Below are 24670 nucleotides of genomic sequence, written 5' to 3'. Positions count from 1 at the left end.
CCGCCTCCTTCTCCCCGCCTGAGGTGAGGTGAGGGGCGGGCGGCGAACCGCAGGGGCTGTCCCGGCCCGGGGAGCGGCTCCCGGGTTTAAAATAAAAAGCTGAAGAGGGTTTTTGGCTCGGTGCTGCTGCGAGGTGTTCCTGAGCTAGCTGTGCTTGAGCACACAGAGGCTGGGGGCAGCCCTTGGGGGTGTCGGGTCTCTGCTCTACCTGCCCGCATGGCTCCCTGGCCACCGAGCACCTGTGAACGCTGCCAGGGCTCTTCGGTGCTAGGTGTGATCTTAACGAAAAGGACCGCGAAATAAAAATAATTCCTCAGTGACCACCCAGCGGAAGGTGGCCCCTCACCTCCTGCAGTTTCTCAGGGTACACGGCAGCGTTTCAGAGCCCTTCTGCATTTCCAGCAGCGTTCCCTCTCGTTTATCTAAAGTGGGGTAAGATAAGGAAGTTGAAACAATTGCAATAGCCTTGAAGTTGTCTAAAATTAAGTCGTTTACTCAAAACGCGCATACGTGTATAAACTGCTTACTAAGTTAACACGTTTCTGTTCAGCATTATGCTACATGATGCTAACGCTCATGTAAATGTGTCTTGTTTTGTAGCCCAAAATCTTCCAAATTCTGATTGGGAAAAGAAGGTGACTGACTATTTCAGAGAGAAATTAAAAGAAAATAATGCTACTAACTGGGTAAGGATCTCTTCTGTCATTCTTGTGGAGTTAGGATCTTAACCTGGAACTTAGGAACAGCATTCTTTTTACCTCTTAATTATTGCGGTGATCTGTTCTTTAGAAGCTCTTCCTTCTCAGAAGCGTATTTCTAGATTTTAGGCCTTTGTAATACAGATTAAAGCAACTGAAATGTAAATGACCTATGTAAAACAAAGATGTAAAATTCTAATTGAAACTGTGGAAGCCAATCCACTTGACTTTAGTGTACTGTTTTGCCCTGGCCATAACTGCTAAATGCTGCCTGTTTGTAGCATCATCCGGTAGATGGCAGGAGCTGACAAATTCTGTCACTTCTGAAAGCCTTCACGCCACCCGGTTAGTCTGCAGTAAGTGTTTGTACACCACGAGTTTCTGAGCTGCTGTTCATAAACCCCTTCTCACATGACCCTTTATTGCTATGCTGGAAACTTCGTGTGGGTTGAAGAACTACGTGCTTAGACTCTCACATTTGAGGAAAAAATACTCTGCTAAAACCGTGCTTTATTAGGCTGGGTCAGGCCTAGTTCTGGAAGTTCAGCAGGGAAGCTGTGCTTTAGGTTTAAAAATAAAGCATGCATACTTGGGTTGTACTAGCGACTTTTTTTTTTTTTTCCCAAAGACTGGCAAAAACGGCATCCTGGAACACCACAAAGTGGGTTAAAGTCTTGTGTCAAATCTGTTCTACCTAGGGCTAAAAAAAAACAAGTGAAAATTATTTTTCTTCCTCTGTCAGTGAAAGTGTTCTGTCTTTAAATTTCAAAGACGGTTTACATCAAAGTATAAATGGCAAATCTGTGTTAAATTTGCAGCATAAGGAAGGAACTAAAAGCAAGCTCTCTTAGTCGCTTATGAGGGAACACAGTCTTGTTTCTTAAACTGCTATTTCTTATAGGGCCCCTTCTGTTTTTTTTCTGTTTTAATATTAGGTGTGTTTTTTCAATAAAAAAACGTACCCTTAAAATGGGAAAACTATTCCTATAACAAGTCCCATAATTTCAAGATATACTACATACATGTGTGCTGTTTTTTCTTTTTTTTTTTTCCATTGACATGTTAAAATACATGAAAAAGAGTTGCCCACTGTGAGGGATTTGGAAATTGAAATACAGGTTTTCTGTGGCCTTTTGTTATAGAAATTGTGTGTACAATTGCTCTAGTACATAATATGTTGTAAAAGTGCTAAAGATTAAAATAAGTAAATAAAATCCAATTTATTGCTGCAGTAATTCCCAGTTGAAGAGTTAGTTTAAAAGTTTGTTGTAGAGTTCACGTATGCTTTCAGTGAACCAAAATGCATTTGTTAACAGTGTAGTGTTGGGATTGAAAAAGGGATGAGACCAGTGCCCAGAGAAGCTGTGGCTGCCCCATCCCTACAAGCGCCCGAAGCCAGGCTGCATGGGGCTTTGGGCAGCCTGGGCTGTGGGAGGTGTCCCTGCCATGGCAGGGGTTGGAACTGGGTGGGCTTCAAGGTCCCTTCTAACCCAAACCATTCTGTGATTCTAGTTTTGGAACTAGAAGAGTTTGGGAACTGTTAGTGTTATGATAATACTAATTATTACCTTTAACAGCTATTGTGGGAACTCCCAATGTTGAGATACATGCGCTTTGTTACTGCTTGGATTGTGGCACTAAAAGTGGGGGGGAAAGTACCCAAAAAATACAGTATGTGCTACCTGATAAGGCACGGAATTGTCAGAGGCAATTAATCCTATCAACAGCAACAGATAAAAGTTTTAGCCAAGGAAAAGAGCAGTAGGATGTACCAGATAAAAATAAGTTGGTGACAGCTTTTGTGATGGTTTTGGTGTACTTCAGGGCACTTCTTAGTAAGCCAGTTGTTTAGACCAAGCTCTCTTTTATAGGTTCCATCGCTGAATGATGTTCCCGTACATTACCTGAAGCCCAACAGTTTAGTGAAATTCCGCTGCATGGTTCAAGATATGTTTGATCCTGAGTTTTATATGGGAGTGTACGAAACAGTTGACCCAAACACAAATGCACGTGTAAGTGAAAAACCAATTTATTATTTTAGGAAGTGCTCAGCATTTTTCTGTTCTAGTCTTCATATTTCTCTAGTTTCTGAGTTAAATGTATGGAGCCTTGGCACTATCCGATAGTAATTCTGTTTGTGGAATTCAAATGGTATCAGTGATGTATCACTACTTATAATTCTGTTGGGGAATTTGGGGAATAAAAATTAGCTTAAAAAATGAAAGCTTCAGCAGTGTGTCTTTGAAGAACATAAGACTGCAATAATTTTGATATAAATAATTCATACGCAGGTTTCTGTCAGAAAGAGAACGATTGCATTGTCTTTTCTCCTTCTTGACAGGTTTTGCATTTTGGTAAATACAGAGATGTGGCGGAATGTGGGGTAAGTTACACAAGTTATATGAATTTTGAGATGCAATATTGGACGGAAAGATGCAATTTCTAAGTGTGGTGTGAATTATTTGGTGCTTATCAGTGGATTCTTGGAAATGCTGTTCTTAAAAACACAAAATTAATCTAAGTTTTGGACAGCAGAGTATTCCTAACTGCTAATACGCATTTGAAATTTAGCAGGCTTCCAGCTATTTCTCTTGCATTTAAAATTCGTTTTGCTTGGGTGGGATCAGGGAGAAAGCACAACAAATCTTGAAAATTTCTGCTGTGGAAAACAACCAACTTTTGGTAGTACAGTGCTGTTAGGATCAAAACATTGTAGATGCAGACTGGTTAGGTTCCCTATTTCATGCAAATGTAATAGCGTGTGTTTGTTAAAAGTTCTGGCTCAGTAACTGTACCTATGGAATTAGTTTTAAAAACAAAAAATGCTCTGATCAGATTTTTAGTATCATCATGTCTGTTGGTGTTGTAGCCTCAGCAGGAAATTGATCTGAACTCCTCGCAAACAGTCACCTTGGAGAGACAGACGTTCTACTGCGTTCCAGTGCCTGGGGAATCAGCATGGGTGAAAGAAATATCTTTTTTGTCTGCGCTAGTGCTGTGTTATACAAACAGTGACCATCAGCTAATTCATTAGATTTAAGGAAACAAATTATTTGAAGTTTCTTTTTTTTTTTTTTTTTTTTTTTTTTTTTTTTTTTTAAGGCATGGGTAGATGGTAGATATAGAAGATAAAAGGAGAATTGGTTTTACAGAAGAATTAGGAGCATTTCTTTTTGAATTGCAAGAGATTTAGACTAGGTTTTCAACTATGCTTGGGGGAATCTTGACTATTTCTCTTAATCTGTATTTGCATGTGTTTAGAAAACGGGAAGCTTCGGTTGAGCCATGGGCATTCTGTGGGTATTTTCCAATTTACTGTGTGAGCATCCTAATTTAGTCTCATATAAGTACCTGTAGCTGAGCGTGGTTGACAATAATTCTTGAAAAATTTTAAATACCATTTTTAATGATTCGACGGTATATCACTTTAGCGATGAGTACAGGAAATGGCTTGGGGAGACACAAATCATGGTTTAGTTTTTTGTAATAAAAGGAAGTTGAATTAACTGAGAGAAGTGGTTACAGGATGCTTTTAAAAGCTTCAGGGAGCTTATATTCTCTTCTCTGAGGGAGTGGGTGATGTGTAGAAACCTTGAAATATTTTGCATGTTGTAGGAAGATGGATTTTGGTAAACCTAATACGATTTTGATATCTCCTGTTTTTAGTTCAGAATTTAAGAAAACTACTTGCCATTGGCACAGACTGCCAACACAACTTTAAAATTGACATAACATATTTTGTAACCAAATGATTGGCAAGAGTTATTTTTTGAGGAATGCTTATATCAAAGTTCTGCAGCTATGGAGATTTAAAAATGACCTTGACTATTATGAAAATACTGAGCATCATTTCAATGTTTGCTCATCATGCTAAAAAAAAAAAGTGTATTAACTTTATCAAAATTAATTTATAAATATGCCAGCAATGGTACCTTACAATTTCTGTGATTACGTTGAAAATAAACACATAGAAAATGTTTGCATACTTGTATCAGGTAGCAACTCTTCTTACAAAGTCTGTTCTGTGAGGTTGAGCTGCAGAAGAGAGGAACTTGTTGAGATTGAGTTGTTTCTGACTGCCTGCATGTTCTCTGGGCCTGAAGACAACGCTTTTTTTAGAGACTGGTAGTGGAAAAGGACTTCTTGGGGTAGGTTGTGTCCATTTTCAACAAAGCCTATGATTGCTGTATGGTTCTAAAGCAGGTTACTTTACATTGATGACATCTCTTCAGATATGTAAGGTTTACATCATTATTTTAATATCTTGTTCAAAATTGAATATTCACGTTTTGTTGCCAAAGCTTCTTTTGCCTGGATTTTCTCAACTGAGTGTGGTGTTGTCCTTAATCCTCAATTTTACGCCTATATCAGTGCAAGCCAAGCGCGAGTTAGTCCTTCTACATCCTACACACCAAGTCGCCATAAGAGAAGCTACGAGGAAGATGAGGATATGGAACTGCACCCATCGAAGCAGAAAGAGCAACATATAGGTAATGCTCAGAATTGACAACTGGACGTTAGGGTATTCTAGCAGAATTTGCAGGAATTCCATTTTTAGAAATTGCAATGTTTTCAGTTGTTTGAACTAGTAGTGTTATTGGAAACTTGATAACTATTTTGGTGGTTCTGTTGAAGTCATCAGTGGATTGAGTAGTGTTGGGTGAGCCTATGGTGTTGTGCTTGGATATTGTATGACTTGTTGGTATCACTTCCTAGAGTTAGTAACACAATTCCTAAAATAAACGTTTTGTTCAGCACCACTTGTGTATTACATTTCCTAAATGACAGCACGTTAAGGGATTTATGGCAGCAGGATGAAATTTAGGAGTTCTTATTTAATTTTCAACAAGGAGATTTAAAGATAATCTGGAGAAAATTGCGATTTCTTCTGTCTTACCGTGTGTGGATGTTGCTGCGTAAACTGAGGCCAAACTGCATCTTGATTAGATGATTATTTGATACAGAGAATAGTGTGCTTCTAAATATGTCTCCTACAGGCTTCCCTTTTTTAGCTCGTGCAAGATCTACGAATCTAAATTTGTAAGGGAACCAGATAAATACCAGATTCTTTGTAGCATCTTAAGGAAGGCTAGAAGAAACCTTTGAAGAAGATGGTATTGCCAAAACTGAGTTAGGATGATATGCAATGCCTACTCATTTTGTGATCTGTTTGTGAGCTATTTGTTTCAGTGCTTTTCTATGGAGATGCCACTTAAAGACCAGCATGGGTTTGGATTTTGTTTTCTTTTTTTCTTTTTCTTTTTTTTTTTTTTTTAAAAGACTTGGGCGAGCTGTCCTTTAAACAGAAAAATGTTCTTCTCTTCTCTTCTTTTGAAGAGAAAATGGTTTAAAATTATCAGCCCAATAAAAAGAATAAAAATTCAGAAGCTATGGCTTTCTTTTATTTGGTGTTTTATGTCCATGTGGTTTGTTTGCTGAATTTTAGGGTTTTATTTTTGTATTTGTACTGGTTTACAAATGTTTTATTAGATAGTTTATACTGTTTTGTCTTCGTATTTGGACTGATGAATTGCAGCTTAGATTTTTATAGCTTTGTTACTGCTGAACATCTAATGAGATTCTTAATGTAATGTTTTGTTGATGTGTACTCTAACCTTTAAAAATATCCAGTTAAACTTGAGATGCAGAAAGATACTGCCTGTGCAGTCCTACAAACTTTAAAATAATTGAACTGATGCAGTTTAGGCATTACATTTTTTAAAATCAGGTTGTTTGGTCACATTTTATGAAGACTTTACTCATTACTAAGAAACACAGATCTGTACACACATTCCTGCTTATCTTGGTAAAGTAAAATATGTGAAACTTCTCTGTTTTGAGGCAGAATATTCTCTGTAATATACGGCTTTTTAAAAAGTGTATTTTCCCTCTGGCTTTTTGTTAAATTAGTTTAATGCAACGTTGCTTGCTGCAGGGAGTTGATCACTTTGCATTTCTGTTTAAAGAGCCCATGAATCCTTTGTTTTTCAGGCAGTGGTGGTGATATTCATGGATGTGGGGAGCCAAAGAGATTAGAAACTGAAGCTTCTGCGGGTCATCATCTCATTTCTCCCAACTGCTCCCCTCCTCTTGACTTAAATTTTCCATTGCCAGGAGAGAAAGGACCGGCATGTCTCGTAAAGGTAAGATAAGCAGACAGAAGATGAGCATGACTGTGGCCCCAGTGAGGCAGACGATCTGAAGTTAAAGTGCAAGTAGCCTTTAGCTTATAGGCACTGTTGTCTTTCAAGTCTAAAAATCTTGTTTCTACAAATAATTGCATTATTTCTCTTCTCTACTGCTCTCTTTAAATTGCTGAAATCATTCAACAGCGTTCACTGGATCTTCTCTGCTCTCACTGCTCTTGGTGAGGGATAGGAAGAAAGTGTTACCAGATGCTCAAGTATGGAGCTGATTCTGGCTTTTGGTTCTTTGCTTTTAGGATCTGCCCTCTTAAAGAAAAAGTTGTGATGAAAAAAGCCAAAAAAAACAACACTTTAGATACTTTGTATTGTATTTGAAATAGTCTTTAATTCTTTAGCACGCTGTATTGACTGTGAAACCTCCAGCACAAAACCTCTCTCTCTGTGGCAGGTATATGAGAGCTGGGATAGCTACAAAGTCAATGATGTTCTGGAGGTGTATGGCATTCTGTCTGTGGATCCAGTGCTGAGCATAGTAAACAATGAAGAAAGGTAAGGCTTAGCTGGTGTGTGATTCTGAAATCAGGATGTTTTTTTGTTTTTATTTTAATGGGCAAAATAGTTGTGGTTATCCCTTTAATCCAGGCAGGAAAGAGTGTAAATACGTAAAAATAGCATACAAAAATAGGTACATCCATACTCTTGGATACCTGATGCATTTTTTTTCTAGGGTGTTGTGCAGTCTGTAAAGAGGAATTGCTTCTGTAGCTAAACGTTCCGTGAGCTTTCATGCCTATTTAACATTCAGTGAGCAAATGAATAGGAAACAGCGCTTTAAAATGATAAAAATATACTTTTAAAATTTGTAATTCCCTAAACAGTTCAGTAAAATATTAAAAACAAGCAAAAAATGTATTCATAGGTAGTGAAAGTGACCAAAATGAGTGTAAATCAGGATGAACTTTTCATTAATTAAAGTTGTACCATAGTATACATACTATATTATATCATATTGTACTGCTGGCAGAAACTTCTGGCTTCACCTGCTGTTCTGTGATTACTTACTTGACAAAATACCATATAACCCAGAGAGATGCAAGAAATCAATTACTAAAATAATATTAACAACCTGTCTAACACAGGTACTACTAATGCCTTGAGCTTCAAATAAATAATTCGTGTAGGTAACTTTATCTTTTTGATAAGTACAATATCAGGAGTGCAGTGTGTCCTTTATAGTGCCAGCTTCTTAAAAGGAACTCAGCCTGGTCAGCTGCTTTTGGTTATCATCTTTCTGACAGAAAGCTAATCCTGGATTGACAGCTCAGTTGGAGTCATAGATTTATTTATTTTTTCCTGCATGTCATTCTATCGCAAATAGACAAAGTGGCAGTGTTTAGTAATGTTTTCTAATGTGAAGATGCTAAACAAAGAAGTTTCTTTTAGTAGAAAGAGATGATGGTCAGTCAGTGAACTGCTGAAGAAGCATTGAAGCCATGAAGCCTTTTAGCTTTAAAGACCAGTTAAAGTTTATCAAATTTATACTAAACTTCACTGTAATCTGATATGTGGAAACTAAGATCCAAAGGTGACCCAGAAGGGATTTATCTTTTTTTTTTTTTTTTTTTTAAGGCATCATCAGGAATGCCAAAGCTTGTATATCTGAACTTTTAAATTGAGAGATAATACCTGAAAGTTCGAGTTAGGTATGTTGGGATTTTTTTACTCAGCCAGTGATGTAGCTGTTACGTGACTGTCCAGAAGATTTCGTTGTCAATTTCTGGAACCCAGGTAGAATATGAAAATCCGACAAGGGCATACACAGACAAATGTAATAGATTGTTATGTTATTTATTGAGAAGTTGCTGTGGAGCCCTTATCCAGTGCTTGCTGGATGTTACATTAAGTAACATTTCATGTTAAGCTGCATCTTATTAAGTGGTGCAGCAAATAATAAGCGTGGTCTGTTGTTGGGTTTGGTTCGGTTGTTCACTTCGTTTTGGTTTGGTTGGTTTGGAATTTTTTTTTTCCTATTAAAAATAAGAATCAGTTACTTTATGAAAATAATAGGATCCTACTTCTTTGATCAAGCGTGGTCTGGTGGTTCTGTATTGTTGGTTATGTAATTGTGGTTCAGTATTTATGGTGCTTATAAAAATCATAAAGATGACAGTTCTTGTGGTTTGAGTGCAGGAGCAGTTGCCAGGCATTGGGAGCAGATGTTGAGAACGCAGACACGCTGTGTTTGTGGCATGGTCTCAGCTGCACATGGTCAGGTGGGGAAGTTTGCATGGAATGTTTTGAAGTTCAGTTGTGCTGTGCCCTTTCCTAGGGATAACTCAACCCTCGATCCTATGGAGTGCATGGACACAGCAGAAGAGCAGAGAGTACACAGTCCTCCGGCCTCCTTAGTCCCCAGAATCCATGTGATTTTGGCACAAAAATTACAACACATTAATCCATTGCTGCCTGCATGCCTTAATGAAGAGGAGAGTAAAACCTGTGAGTATCTGAATTTGACTTCATTCAATGTAGATGTAAACGTGCACCTTGCTAGGACATATGAACAACTACTTCTTGCCGGTGATTCATGTACCTCTGAGCAAAGATTTGTGTTTAAATCTTCTAAATGAGGAGCTATTCAAAACTACAGAACTGGGCAAGGTACAAATGCCTGTGTTAATGCAATACTGTGCTGCTTTTTCTGAAATAAATGTGACTTAAATGAAACTTGTTCTGGATAAAGCCCAAAGACTTCAAGTTTTTCAGCTGTAAGATTGCTTACATTACTTTCAAATGGAGTACTGAATTGCTGGAAAACCAGATTTCCAATGTAGCATAAGCATGAAAATGAGAAACATACAGGGTAAAGAATGATGATACTGCGATGATAAAAAGGCAATTCTGTTCTTAAGTAACTGCTGCTCTTTGTGGCCTGTGTGACTGTTACCCAAAGCCAGTAATACTCAGTGGGAAAACTAATGAATGTTTGTTTTTCCTAGACTGCTTTGGAGTAACTGTTTGTCTTCATCTAGCTGTAACAAAGTAAGCTTTTATGTAGAGGAAAGGGGATAAGGAATGGCACGTTTTCTGATATTTTTTGTCTTCTGCTCTTTTAACAGTTGTTTCTAACTTCATGTCTGAGCTGTCACCAGTGAGAGCAGAGCTGCTTGGGTTCCTCACACATGCCTTCTTGGGAGACAGTTTGGCCGCCGAGTACCTTATATTGCATCTCATCTCCACAGTGTAAGTGTTCTGGAGTTTGCTGAGAATTTATATATTCATCCTTTAAGACATTTCCTTTTGGGGGATTCTTCACCATTTTGCCAATGAGTGGCAGAAATAGTTTAAATACTGTTCCAGCAGTACTTTATCCACCTAAAGTTGTCCTGTTGTAATAGATGCAGTAAATGTATTTCGTTGACTGAAATACCAAAAGTTTTGTAAGAAGGCCAGTTTCGTGGTGATATATCCATTCAGCATTGCTTTGATAGTTGGACAAAATCTCCAAAATAAACAAGCTTAAGCAGAGGTAAGGTGAAATCTTTTTACCTTTAACTTTTTGTAGAATAGGACATGCGACTGGCTTCTCAAAGACAGCATTTGTTATCTTTATTTACCAACTTAAATGGTTATTGTTTACGTAGTACAAGATACTGAAAGGTGCAGTCTGGGACTGTGTTTAATTAACGTAGGCATTTAATGATAAGTTCAAGTGACTCATATTTAGCAAGCGGTAGAAATTTGCTACCTGAGCTGATGCTGCATCTCAGTGTGCATACATTTTGATCCACCTTCATTGCTGATTAAAATGAATTTGCTTAAAGTTCTTTTGTGTTGGTGTAAACTGTCACTGGATGAAAGAGCACCGTCCTTTGACTCATGAAAATTTCAGGTGTGAAACTTCAGGCAATCTGTTTTGAATAGATTACTTGCTAGGTTTTAATTTTAGACTTTCTTCAGAATGGATTCCAATTTTTTTAAATGTAATTTGTATACAAACCACTTTTCTGTGGTTTTCAAAAATCCCATTTTGCTACAGAGTGAATGACCACTAGAGGAAGTGTTTAGACAATGCTCTCAGACATAAGGTCTGACTTTTATTTTTTGGTGTTTTTTTTTTGTTTGTTTGTTTTGTTTTGTTTGTTTGTTTTGTTGTTTTTTTTTTGGGGGGGGGGTAGTCCTTTATGAAACTGGCAGGCAGATGAGTCCTTGTGTGGGTCCCTTCCAACTCAGGATATATTATATGATGTTTTCAAACCAATGTATGAAAAATCTAGTACAGCACAGATGCTTAATAAAAGTTATTTCAGAGCTGTGAGTGGAATCAGCATCTTACCTTTGCCATACCTCCAAGTGACGTGTAAAAACCTACAAGGTATTTCTCAGCATCAGCAAGACAAGGAGTATCAGCATAGATCTAATCGTAACGTCACAGCAGTGTAATTACCAGCTGGAAGGCCTTCTGCTGGCTTTGTGCACAGTCTGCCCAGAACCCCTGTCCCTAATTCCCATATAAATACACATACTTCAGTATCACTGTGCTTTTCTTTATGTATGCACTTTGTGCTCTTGGGTTAGACTGTGAATGCTCTAACACTTAAACTAGAATGTGTTTTCTCTCTTAGCCGTATCACAAAAAAAAAGTTGAAATTTGTCAAGAATGGGGGAAGATACACGGTAAGAAGAGGGAGAGGAAAGCTGAGGGCAGGTAAAGGAAACGAACGAGCATAATAATTAGGGAAATTGAGCAGTAAGAAAGAGAAAGGATGAAGGAGTATTTACCACAGAACACAAGGAGAAGAGAACATATCACAGGATCTCAAGCTCTATAAATGTACTGCTTTTGTGCAATGCTGCAAAGCCTGCCAAAGCAGTGTGCAGCCTAATTTAGCTCCTTGGATGCCGGAGAAGGAGGAAGAACAGGACTGTTACTATGTATGTATTAGCATTGAAACCCTGCTAGCTATCCGAGGTGGCACGCAGCACTCAAATTGAGTGGTATCTGTGATCACCGGGTTAATCAGATGCTTGCCTAACCTGCTTTGCTTTTGGTTTAGTTATGCAAGACGAGATGTGCTTCCTCTGGGAAAATTCACAGTCAACTTGAGTGGATGTCCAAGGAACAGCATCTTCACAGAGCACATATACCGCATCATCCAGCAGCTCGTTCCCGCAGTAAGAACAACGGCGTTACAGTCTTGTAACGCTTTTAGTCATGAATTTGGGGTAGTTGGCTCTAACAAATAGATTTAGGTAAAGACAAGCTCATTAAACAAAGGTCCTGATAACCATCTAAAGGACAGATAAAAAGGAGATGCTTCATTTTGCCTTTCTGGGTTGATTTATCTAAATGCATAGAACGCTTAATTATTGTGTCATTACTGTTTGTACCTGAGTTTGTGGATACTGTTCTGCAGAAAGTTCATAGTAATTTGATTTGTGGCCATAATAATTACGTTGTGTCAATTTATTGTTTTTGTTTTTTTTGGTTATTCTAGGCATTCAGTACAAGTGTTACGTTTTGGTTCTTAACATAATTATTTTCCTTTAGTAATGTTTTTTAGGCATCTAGTAGATTACTAGATTATCTAGTATAAATGGATAGGGTAAAATGTATTCTGTGGCATGGTAACAAGTTTTGTTTTACTCACTGTGGAGGTTCACAGTTGCAGCTCATGCTAAAGGAAAAACTACTTACTAGGGACGTTGGAGGAGGGGAAATACACTGATGAGTTTCTTTTCCCGTTACAGTCCTATCGCCTACAAATGACAATTGAAAACATGAACCATTCACGATTTATCCCACACAAAGACTACACAGCTAATCGCTTAGTCAGCGGAGTACTACAGCTTGCCAGCAACACTTCCCTTGTAGTGGATGAGACTCAGCTTGAGCAAGGACAGCTTGACACAACAGGTAGAGTGTTTTGTTTTGTTTTTTAATTAAAAAAGTGTATGTAGACAACAAAGATTGATATATTTCAATGACAGTAGTGCTAATTGTGTCCCAGGGATCATTTTCTATTCCAGAACTGTTGGTTTCCATATCCTATTTTGGTGTTCAAAGTAGTTGCTGCCTTTTCAGACAACTTAGAGCATTATCTACTGCTTTGTTTGGCTTTGTGGCTTTTTTTTTTTCCTAACTGTATTTGCTTTCTGGAAGTTTTTGCTTGGAGGTACTGGTATTGAGTCAAAATGAATAGCTCTTCAATGAAAAGTCCTACACTTATTTTTCCCAAGAGTCCCTTTATTGAGAAGTAGTCTCTGTCCCAGACCACAAATGGCTGATAATGAAACACCCTGTGTAGTGTAGGTGCATTGTAGAGTACTCTGGACAGCGTATTTGATACTTGATGGAAGAGGCCATGCATTGGAATAAGTCTTAGTCCAAACTACCTCTGCTTAGAATAGTTTAAGTTCCACCTAATGGTTTTGGTTTCCCCTAAAACAAACCATTTCTGTAATAATTTGACAAGATGATAATATTTTTCAACTGTCCAGTCTTGCTGGCCAATCTAATGATCTCTCTCCAGCAAGGCTTTTTTCCTTACACTGTTAATTCACATTTGCATTCTGTCACAAAATTCAGTGTTTTGTCTTCTTCTGAGAAAAAAAAAAATCTAAGTAGTTACCTGGCTTTGTAGAACAAGAGAAAATTTAGACTTAACCGTTTATTAAGGTGGAAATCAACAATTCTTTGTGTCTATATGGAAAATGGCACAGACACACCTAAAAAAAAAAGTCTGCAAGATTTTTTTCAAGAATTTTTGTTCATTAAAAACAGTTGTGGGGGGAATCAGGTCTGACACTTAAGACCATTTTTCAGAGATTTTTTTCTTGCTTTTCTAGGTGTACGTAATGTGAAAGCACTGGGTAATCTGATAACTTGGCAGAAGGTGGATTATGATTTCAGTTACCACCAGATGGAATTCCCCTGCAATATTAACGTTCTGATCACCTCAGAGGGCCGATCACTCCTACCGGTATGGCGAGGTCATCTTGAATTTGGGGAATCATTAGGGTTGGTAGCTACTTAAAGCACTGAGCGTACCATTCCGGGGACAAAAAGAGGACGGGAAATGTTTTGTGAGTGGTGGTGGGTATGAAAGATTCACCTTCCTCTTGATTGGGAACAAAATACTGATGGCATTGTCTAGTGGCTGAAGTTGCTAATGGATATTGCACCAGTGGGTAAATTCTGCAGATAGACAACTACTCTCAAAGCCTTCCTGTACAGCAGCTTCTGTGGGTGTATGAATAAAGAGTAACAGCTCTGGCATTGACCCTAGCAAATCTGCGTAGCCTAGACTTACCGAATCTCTGACCGCTTGCTTTCTAGCTTTGTGACCTGAGAAATTGCTCTTGCCTTTAAGGAAAACCCATTCCTGCTTGAATAAGAACTTCACGGTGGATTTCACAGATGGAATTGTTAAATATTTAAAAAGAATTACTTTAGTTCTGGGAAATAGTGAGTTTTGTTGCCTTAGAGGTTAAATAAATCTTGGAATAGAAAAACATGTTTTGAAAAGGGATGATGTGTGATTTTATTTTTCAGTCAGATTGCCAAGTCCACTTACAACCACAGATAATTCCACCAAACATGGAGGAGTACATGAACAGCCTCCTAACAGCAGTGCTCCCTTCTGTGTTGAACAAATTTCGAATCTATCTCAGTTTACTGAGGCTGCTCGACTACAGTATATCTGATGAAGTGACCAAGGTATGGAAGACTTCATGAGTATCTTCTCCTTTGTCTATTTGCAAAGAAAGCACTTTAAGCGAATGGTATTGTACTTGCCTATTGCTCTCCCTGGCAGTGATTGTTGGAAGCCTTATTTAAAACTCAAAAGCAGTTTCTTGCCCTGAATGTGAATTCAAGGGTGTGTAGTTGTATTTCAGTATATACTTTATATGCATCCTGCTTGGTAAAACTCATTTTGAGAATAATTACTTTCAAAGATGAGCTAGCCTATTTTTACCCCAGCTGGCTTCCTGACAATGTTTATCCTGTAATTTAAGGCTAATTATGGTGTTTAGCTCCTTGAAGGCTTATCTGATACTGAAGATTCTTTTTGCCACTCAGTTACGTGCTGTGTTGTTTGTAGGCAGTAGAAGAAGACTTCGTAGAAATGCGCAAGAATGACCCTGAGAGCATAACAGCTGACGATCTGCACAGAACTCTGCTGGTAGCAAGGTGGGTAGCAGCGTGCTTGAACTGAAGGCTTTCCAGCAAGCTGGAACCAAACCAAGGCTGTAGTTTGATATTTGCATGAGGCTGGCTGGCAAACGAAAGATGGAATCTGTGACAGGAAAAAAAAGATTCTTAATTCAGAGTGTTTGAAGGCAGTGTTGCCTTTTTTAGTTCTTAAGTTAAGGAAAGAAAACTGTTTTTGTCCTTTTAGTGTATCATGTGTGACAGCTTGAACAAGCGCTTAATTGTTGTTTCTGTTGACCTAGGTTCCTGTCTCTCAGTGCGGGGCAGACAACGCTGTCAAGAGAAAGGTGGCTGAGGGCGAAACAACTGGAGGCACTACGTAAAGCCAGACTTCAGCAGCAGAAATGTGTTAATGGGAATGAACTCTAATGTTCTGTGGATGTCACTGAGAATTTGTCTAATCCTACATGGAACCCATACTAAATTGGGATATTGTTTATACCAGTTTTTTTGTAGATAATTTATACCAAAATGTTATGGATATTTACCCATGCAGTCTGAACACACTATCTCTGTTCAGCCACTTAAACATATTTTATGAAATTTTTTTGGAGCCTGTTTTGTAATTGAGAATTGGTAACAATGAGCAAATTGTTTGATATTAAACTTTAATACTGAATGTGTGTAAACTCATTTCCTTTAAAAGCAGAAAAAATTAACCCAAACAGGGGTAGGCTTTATTTTGAAATAAGCGTGATGGAATTCTTGAACTACTTAATTTTGAGGAACAGAGGTTTCTGCTAAATAGCTTATATAGATGAAACTTTTGACTGCAGGTATCTGAAGCTGTATACTGCTCTTCCTGTTAAGTAAGGGATGCTGTTCCCCTCTGAGCAGCAGCATAATGATGATTATAGTGTGATGGAAAGAATTTATTTAAATTCCACTAGGAAATATCTCTTTACTGTATTTAGAGAAGACTAACTTGTAAATTCCCCTGAGCTGCATTCTGGTGTAACTTCTAAAGTATACATGTAACTGGAGATAGGTGATACATGTGTACTTGTGCAAGAAATATCCTAATGTCTCTATTACCAGTAATGCACCACTTTGATTCTTTGAATAATATCAACTAAGCATTAAGAAGGGTCTACCTACTCACACTGCAGTGTGTGGTGAATGTCAGGTCACACTGCTCCAGTGCTAATGGGACTTGCAGAACTGGTCTCACACAGGGGTGGTTTGGGTGAAATACGGCTCCACTACAGAGTCAGAAAAGACTGCAGAAAGACTGTAATAATAAGGCAGGGAACTCAGGAGAGGGCTGCAAGAATCAGAGTAGTGTTAATTAGTACTAAAGATGACAAGATAGTGCTTCACTTCTTCTATGAACAAGAAAAAAAGCTAAAAAGTAAAAACCAGTCCAGAAACTTGCCCCTTCCAGTTATGTTCTTGCTTACCTCAGCCTCAGTATCAAATCTACTTGAAATATAAGACTTTCAAGCAGGAAGGTGTGATGGGGTAAATTAATGTCTAACTGTCAAAAGACTCAATACAAAAATACTCTAACGAAGAGGACCTTGATGCCCTTTTACCTCACTCAGCTCATAGAGTACTAAAGATGAATATTCCTGGTTTTGTCTTACTTGTTCCACATTAACACAATGTTAAGCACGCACCTGAATGAATACAGAAAAATGTCTTAAGAATTCAAGTTGGGCTAGGAAGGATTTTGGAAAGTTTTCTTCCAGTGACACTCAGGGAATGGTTTGACATGTGTTGGCACATGATTTGAAACTGTCTTTGTTATTTATAGTATTTAGACAAGGCTTAAACTGAAAGAATATTTTCAGATTACTGCCAATCTACTTCTCAGAAGCTGATGATCTCCTATAGCAGATGAGGAGCTCATTTCCACACAGACAAGCCCCAGACTGCTCCCTAAGCCACCTACTTTTTCAAGGTAGCAGAGAAGGTATAGGATTGACATTACAGGTATCAATACCCTGTCCTAAGAAGCAGTACCAGTGCACACTGCAAGCACACAAGTTTGTAAAGGGACTGGTTTAGCTCACAGAAGTCACAATGTAAATATTTATGCAGACCAATTTTCTCCCAACAGAATCACAGCAAAAATACTTCCCAGGCACTCCCACTGTGCAAATTTCTTCTCCCACTCCCAGACACTTTGCCAGTACAAAGGCTTAGGCAGTTTTAGGTGCACCTTTTGGACTGTCTGACCTTTTCTCTCCTAAGGCGAGGACTCTAGCGCTGCAGTTCCAGGAGAAAAAGGATAAAGGACTCAAGTCATTTGTCAGCTAAAGAGTCACGATAACCCACCCTCCATTGAAACTTAAAGTCCCAGGATTCTTCAGTAGCATGTCTTGATACCACATCCCAGAAAGCATTTTTTTCATTTTTTTTATTAAAATATTTCATATATATATTGTTCACATTAAAATACAGCAGTAGTTTAATTTTAAATAGAGCCACAAATATAGACACTCAAAAAAAAAAACCAAACCCACATCACTTGAATCAAATAAATAAATCAAAAAGTTTCAGACCATCAGGATTAGATGATAATGATTTCAGATAAACTAGAAGTCCTAAGACACTGTACTAGCCTACCCATATGACACTAGCTTCTTTAAACACCACGTGCAGCCTATCTACAGTACATGTACTAGAACAGAGAGGCACTGGATCTATAACAGTGGTTAGAGTTAAGGAGGTTGGATTTGCAAACCACAGCATAGTAAGATCCTGCTTTACAGTAGCTTTTAGACAGTGTCCTACACTAGAATGGCATTGCAAGGCATTTCTGGAAAAGAATAATTTAGGTTTCATTTTTTGACACATACACGAGTGCTTTCTTAACCCAATTCCCAGCACGAGTGGAAGTTTAGCCTTATCCTGCAAGTATGCAAAGCTTGAGCTGGTAATGAATTTGGTTTTGATTAAATAATGACAACTATGCTCTGATGTCAACACTGACTTTATGAAATGGTACGCTTGCCTTGTTTTAAGAGATATTTGAACTCCTATATCTAGACAGTTAGTATATATTAAGGAAGTCAGAGCACAGAGGGACCCAGTGCCTAAGGTCAGCTATCTGGCTCATCTTGCTTTATACAAGGCAAAAAAAATGAGCAAGTTGCCACCGTTCAGAATTGGAAAAAATGGAATAGAACAGCTTTAATACAGATGAAGCAATTACAGGGAGTTTGCTCCATTTCCCATTACCTCAAAATGAATCTACAAACTAAATTTGCACTGCAGGATTGTTAGTATTTGCGATTGTACCAATACGCACGCAGTATCTATACTGAAAGTGTCCCAGGAAGTGTCGAAAGAAGAGGACAGCAAGTTTTAATTTCTGGTTAATGTAATTAAATATATATAAAAAAAAAAAAAAGCATTAGGTCCCATTGTGGAGGCACAATTCATAGAAAGCTGCATCTAAAACGTGAATGGAAACAAGTAAAAATACTACTCCAAAAATAAATAACACGTGATTTACCAGGAGGTTATTTTGCTGGTGCAGTGCAAGGAAAGTAAGGTCACAGAAGTGCAGTATAACCATTTTAGTACAAATACTCTCTACATAAGTCAGGAGAGCTACAAAATTAGTCTCAAAAAAATAACTGTGCAACAAATCTAAGATAAACAGCATGCTTATTAAAACCCAGTGTCTAAACTACCTGTTCAAATATGATTTACCCTTCTTTTGTATCAGCTGCCTAAAGGAATTCTGAAGCTTGGTCACAACCAAATTCATTTGCATCTCGCACTTACTGTAAACAAGTTTCTAAATATTTTGATCCCAGTATTCAGTAGCAGTTCATGCTACAATGAGCTCTGATGTTAAAAAAAAAAATTAAGTATTGTATTAACAGACGACTAGGACACAAATTAGCAACTAAATTTGAATTATTCGCGTCTGGCATTGTGTAAACATTTCTTTCAGTTCTTTTTGCTTGACTTCATTTATAGCTTCTGGGTCTGCAGGGCTCTTCTGAACCTTTGCCACAGCAAAATTAATCCCTTGAGTCAATCCTGCTTGCGTGATGTTAGCAACCTGGACCATGGAACTGCGAATTTTAGCAAAAGGAGAGACAGCTCTGCTGCTGCTACTGTCAGCTGGGGAAGGAGTCGTGTGAAGTCCTGTCTCAAGGATAGCAGATGCAGACCCTGGGCTTCTATGAGATTTAGTCAAGTCAGTCCCTTCAACAGCTAAGAGCTGATTTGGCTCGGAAGACTGGACGTCCAGCTTCGATGGTCTGGAAGGAACGTCTCTGATGGTTTCAGCCTTGCTTTCTGCTTTCTTACAGGTATTATTGCTGGTTTTATTTATCATGGGATGTGGCTCTTGAGAGCAAGCCTCTGCCTCAGAGCTGTCCGACACCTTGTTCTGGGCGTCATGTACAAACCTCTGACAGTACACATCAATGGGCTTCGCAAACTCCATCTCCGCATTGTCAGCAGAAGGTACGGGTACGTCCTCGCAGTCCGACTGGCTAGCTTGAGTGACATGGACCTCGGACGGAACGTGAATGCTGATGGTCATGTCAGTGCTGCTTATAGACTGGGAGCGACTACCCAGCCGAGGAGCTGATGCGATGATACCGCAGCTAGGCAGCACGTAGTCTGTCTGCCCTATGTTCTCCAGGGAGTCAGTTAGCTGGTTGTCCTCATCAGATTTAGAATTGGTCAGGAAATCATCTGAGTGGAACGAATCATTATCTGACATCTCTGTATCAGACTCAGCATGAACTTTAGCATCTGCCACCGGGTTCTCTAAAGTTTCAAGGCTGCTATCTGATTTCCAAAGATTAACTTTCAAATTTGGTTTTAAAAAATTGACTTTTACTTCAGGTTTGGTAAAGCTGCCTAACTTCCGAAGATTGCTAATGTTCACGTTGGATTTAGTTTGTTTCACTTTTTGGTTGAGAGATGAGAACTTGCTCAGTAAATAGTTCTTCCCTTGGGCCAGGGATCCTCTGTTCTGAGACCGAATGCCAATGATGTCTTCATGAGGTTTACTGCTCCTCCTGGAAGAAAAAATAAATTTCTAATGTACAATCATGGCATTTTCATTTATAAACCCTGAGTATTCACCATCTTCTAGTCTATTTCTATAATAGAGATTGGAATTTTAGTAAAGGTTATCTTTCCCATACATAATTGTACCCATATAAGCTAATCAAATTTAAAAAAACAAAGAGCATGCCACAGAACAGCAGCCAAACAAGGAGAAAAGCAAGCTTATGCAAACATTTTTAGTTTTGGATGAAACTGGATCTGAGTTCTGTGTACTTATAACCCTAATTCTGTTCATGCTGTACCCAGCATCCAGATACCAAGACATTCTTTTTATAAGAGTTAAACATCACATCATCTTCTATGAATGTTCTTCAAACAAGACCTGAAATGTTATCTGGGCTTGTTAAATACTCGTCTACAATGGAATCAATGTGGAAGGAAATCCGTTGTTGGTTTCTTTCCTACCTACAGAACTAACAAAGCAGATACCAAGTTCAGGTAGGAAGTTAATTCGCAATTAGTCTGTCAAATTGATCTGATTTGCAGTACATTACTTACATTTGAGAATGTATATTTTATGTAAACATAAATGTACAAAATAACATTCTTGTTTGTACTTCTAAGCAAGCACCTGCAGACAGTGACTACTGAAAGCAGCATATGAACAAATTAACTACTAGCATGTGACTAAAAGAAACAGTTTGGTTTCTAGCTACTTACCTGTTACCATGTACTGTAAGCCACAGAGAAGAGAGCAAAAGTGGGACAAGGATTTGCATGATTTAAGTACTTACCTCTCTAGCTTTTTCTCAATAATGGGCACATCTAACCCCATTGCTTGCTTTGTAATTCGCAGCATTTCTGCAATGCACTGAAGAGTGTCTGAAATCCAATTACCAGCCCATCAGACTCTTTAAAAAAAACCTTAAAACCTCACATTCCAAAATCTAAAGTTAGACCCATTTCTTTTCACCTTCATTACATTATTCTTTCCCCCCCCACACCCTCTGGAGTAGTCATGCCCAAGTTGCAACTCTGATTTAAAGCTTACAAATAAGCTTAAAAGAAAGAAAAGACTCTCATTGAACCCCAGATACTAGGTGTATGTGAATCACTGCCGTGATACATGTGCCAAAGGAACACAATTATATTTATTCTGATTCTTGCTGACAAAACAATGCTCCAGGTAAAGAGTGATGTTTTTCCCTATTAGCATTCATTTAATGTAGTTAAACAAGAAACGAGAACATTTCTAGATTCTGATTTCATTAATTAAATCAATTTCTTCTACTCATTAGGAGATAGTTTTAAGCCTTTTATCCTTATGTCTAGATTTTCATTACTTCAAAACCAGTTGTTTTCATTCTAGATAGAAGCATTGCTTTAAAACCACATCTTATGCTTACTTTTCTTTATGTTAAAAGAGAGACGGTTTAGCATTTGCACAGGAAGCCACATACAATTTTCTTCCTGCCAGCAGAGAAGCTGGTTACATTACAAGTTGCCTCCTTCATAAGTTATTTTAAGAGCTATGGAAGTATTTTCTAGAGAAACATATGGGTATAATGAATACCCTTTCATATGTAAAGCTCTTAAACATGAAACAAACCTTTTCCATCTTCTTCTGGGTTGCGTACCACAGCTCTAAGCGTGTGAAAATATCCACTTGTTTCCTTGTATTTGTAATGCAGCCTCATGCACGAGAACTTAGGTTTGCCAAAGAGAGTAGGCTCGGGACCTGAGAAAAATCAGTAAGTTAGAAATGTTTTTGAAGTAAGCACTGAAAAAAATTAAACTATTGCAGAGACTACATCTAAATGTCTAAGCAAGTTTTTCTTTATGCCAAAAAGGCTAAGCTTCATGTTTTCTTTTGAATAGCACAAGCATTTTAAAATGAAACTTTCCACAATAACTAAGCCATCAATTACTTTCAAAAAGCAACTGGACTTTGTATGTGTTATAATCCAGCCTGACTGTTTATTACAAGTCATACTTTCAGGTAGAAGAAAAATTCTGTATCTATTACATCCCATGTTCTAGGGAGCATTTCTGAGAAGATTAAAAGAAAGTTACTGTGTTTTTACCAAGTAGAAGCAATACAGATACAGAGATTTAAATCAAGCACTTCAACTCTTCAGTGCACTGCAAGGAATACGTATCATTACATTGTGTGTGAGGGGAGTTTTTTAATGGTATTTGGCCTCGCTGTTTCAACTTCTGCCTGTAAGTCAAGATGTGGTGTGGACATCCACAATACACAAGTGAGTCAGACTTGTCCAATTAACTGCTGGGAACTGCACATACATAGTGAAAGACTTTGGGTTTTGTTTGTTTTGTTTTGAAGAGCCCTACCATTGATCAAAGCTTACATTTCAAGCAGTACCAGAAGACAGGACCTAGGCTGGTATCTTATCAGACAGCACAACTCTAAGTAGGGTGGATTACACAGGAGGCAAAGTAAGGTTTGCTGTTCCAATGTATCTGAATGATGCTTTGAATAACTGGGAGAGCTATCGTTAAGAGCATTCGAGAAACACGTGCTTAGATTCTTACCTATTTCTATTTTTTCCAAAGCTTCGAGGCTTAACCTTTGGTACTGATTCACTTTGTCAATTTCATCGTCATAACTAGAAAAAAAAAAAAGCAGGGTTTAACACTTTTACTAATCTAAAACAAAGCTAGTAAAAGGAAGCTACACAAAGAGAAATTGGAAACTTACTAGGCAACGTAGTAGGCAGAGTTCGAAAGTAACAGCAGAACATCCACATCTTTATGAGTGGCATCAATGAGACTAAGGAGAGAAGTAAATACATGGGAGAAAGTTTTTACTTCCACAGACATAGTGAATCTCTAGTGTATTTCGGGGACTCACTTTCACAGTTAACTCTTAAACCTGGAGGTAGCTTAAATAGGTCAGCAGCAGATATAAAAGTAAAAAACCCACATGCTATTAAAATGTTAACACAAAAATGGGAAAAGATTTCAGAGTCAATCCAGGAGACAAGTCTGTGCTGTGAATAGCTACCACAGAATCCTGTGCAGATATTTTAGATGCTAAAATTTCACCTGTAAAAGATCTGCTATTTTTCTATTACACATTAGAATACTTTGAACTTGATAAGGAGACAATGAAATTAGAGTTTGTTCTCTACTTTGATGAAGAGACATCTAGGCTTTCCTACTACCCATTCATTATGCAAGAATTTAGTGTGATCCTTAATCTGATCCAATATGACTTGCAAGTCACATTACATGTTCTCCATAAAACAGTAACAGGAAAAAAAGCAGCTCCTCAAACAGCCCTTTTTAGAACTAAGGGCAGTTAATAGTGTTCTTCATGATACCTACTAGAATTTGGTAATATCAACTGAATAACCAGGTGATTTCTCACAAGAACTCCAGCACGCACCATTTTTATGGCATTTGGGATGAAGCACGTGTTTACAGGACCTTTACTTGTACAATTACAACGACTCAATCTCTTCAAGGACTGTCATTCTACAGAGCTGTCCATTTACTGTTTAACGTGTCAGCTATCAAAATCATTTAACATGTCAGAAGTAAGTAAGATATGTCACAGTAGCAGCTGATCAGGGATGATTATTCAACAAACCTTGGGTCACAGTCGATGAGTGCCCATCCTCCATGGAATTTTTCATCATCTGGTAGCAGCAGTTTCATGTAGCTCTGCAACAGCTGGCTAACCAATTCCTGGTGGCTTCTCAAGCTCTCCTTGTGCAGGGCTTCATGCTCTTTCTCTTTTGTGAAGATGGAGTACAGATCCTCCGTTACAGGGATACCCTGCATCAAATCTAGATAAAACACACAAGGTACTAGTAAGAAGCTGCCAACAGTTCAGTGATATACAATAATCTGTTAAATGCTTTGTAAATTCCTTCTAAGTAGTTCTTAAAATGTGGGGCTGTATTTTTTTACTGATAGAAGACAGGGTTTTACCTACTAAGTTTTCAATTTCAGGCAGCATTTGATTCAGAAAGATTAACTATTTTTCAAGTATCTTCAAATACGAAACCTTTACTACATAAACTTGACCTTTAAGAGATGTTACAGGGCAATTAATGCTAAAATTAAGTTAGGAACAAATTCTACAGTGATTTACAGTTCAGTGGAATTATACGCAGTAATGTTTAATCTCCAAATGGTAAACGTCTGTGCTATATGGTGTCCACTGCGTAGAAACAAACATTATATACACCCAGAGCACTTCGAAAAAGCAGTCAAAGATAAAGCCAAGATAATTTTAAATAGACTTTTAAGTACAGTAATCTGGCTTAGTTGAAGTTTTATTCTTACCTATGACTGCTTGCCTATAAGCATCCCTGAAACGATTCAGGTAATATCTGTTTGCAGAATTGACTCCATCCTTCATTACCCCTGCCAGCTTCCTTTCACCAGTTCTTGTGAAGTCACCCTGTTACACAGAACATGCAAGTCATGCACACACACAACTTTGAAGCAGTCTCAGCTAAAAAGCTTTGGCATTCTGACACTCCAAACTGAATAGATGACAACTCAGAAATAGTGTTCAAGTAACTATTTCCATATTCAGGTTGAAAATAAATGTTCTTCAAAAAAAAAAAAAAAGTATTTAACTCAGCAGAGAA

The 24670-nt window shown here is 38.0% G+C and overlaps 2 protein-coding genes across 4 annotated transcripts in view; one reads left to right on the top strand and one right to left on the bottom strand.

The window, feature by feature from the left end:
* The first annotated feature begins 539 nt into the window (after window positions 1-539).
* Window positions 540-15678, top strand: MCMBP (minichromosome maintenance complex binding protein). Of its 2 annotated transcripts, none has more exons than XM_068688998.1 (15): window positions 540-686; window positions 2570-2710; window positions 3040-3081; window positions 3568-3669; window positions 5059-5188; window positions 6690-6841; window positions 7293-7393; window positions 9174-9343; window positions 9964-10087; window positions 11902-12019; window positions 12596-12761; window positions 13694-13827; window positions 14400-14564; window positions 14950-15038; window positions 15302-15678. In XM_068688998.1, exons 1-15 carry the CDS (start codon window positions 555-557, stop codon window positions 15426-15428), a joined length of 1893 nt encoding a protein of 630 aa, XP_068545099.1. In that variant the 5' UTR covers window positions 540-554; the 3' UTR covers window positions 15429-15678. The 2 variants fall into 2 exon arrangements, with proteins under 2 accessions (XP_068545099.1, XP_068545100.1); XM_068688999.1 differs by having other exon boundaries at window positions 3568-3680; window positions 5070-5188.
* A 1839-nt stretch (window positions 15679-17517) lies between these two features.
* The window catches only part of INPP5F (inositol polyphosphate-5-phosphatase F), a 38928-nt gene continuing 31775 nt past the window's right edge, over window positions 17518-24670 (bottom strand). The window contains exons 14-20 of one of the 2 annotated variants that reach the window (XM_068688995.1): window positions 24360-24477; window positions 23659-23857; window positions 22765-22836; window positions 22599-22672; window positions 21655-21783; window positions 20840-20927; window positions 17518-20053 (exon numbers count right to left, since the gene is read on the bottom strand). In XM_068688995.1, the coding sequence (XP_068545096.1) occupies window positions 18922-20053; window positions 20840-20927; window positions 21655-21783; window positions 22599-22672; window positions 22765-22836; window positions 23659-23857; window positions 24360-24477 (1812 nt within the window). In that variant the 3' untranslated portion in view covers window positions 17518-18921. The remainder of the gene's footprint in view (window positions 20054-20839; window positions 20928-21654; window positions 21784-22598; window positions 22673-22764; window positions 22837-23658; window positions 23858-24359; window positions 24478-24670) is intronic. The other variant, XM_068688997.1, reaches the window with a different exon arrangement.

Source organism: Anas acuta, chromosome 7 (genome assembly GCF_963932015.1).
Source record: "Anas acuta chromosome 7, bAnaAcu1.1, whole genome shotgun sequence".
In the NCBI taxonomy this organism is placed as follows: domain Eukaryota; kingdom Metazoa; phylum Chordata; class Aves; order Anseriformes; family Anatidae; genus Anas; species Anas acuta.
This window is presented reverse-complemented; position numbering and strand designations above follow the sequence as displayed.

What these genes read in the sequence shown, in the direction of transcription:
- MCMBP (XM_068688998.1), top strand. Translation starts at nt 555, where the DNA reads ATGCTACATGATGCTAACGCTCATGTAAATGTGTCTTGTTTTGTAGCC. An exon ending in AAAATAATGCTACTAACTGG is followed by an intron (nt 687 to 2,569) that starts GTAAGGATCTCT and finishes TCTCTTTTATAG; the next exon opens with GTTCCATCGCTGAATGATGT. An exon ending in AGAACTCTGCTGGTAGCAAG is followed by an intron (nt 15,039 to 15,301) that starts GTGGGTAGCAGC and finishes CTGTTGACCTAG; the next exon opens with GTTCCTGTCTCTCAGTGCGG.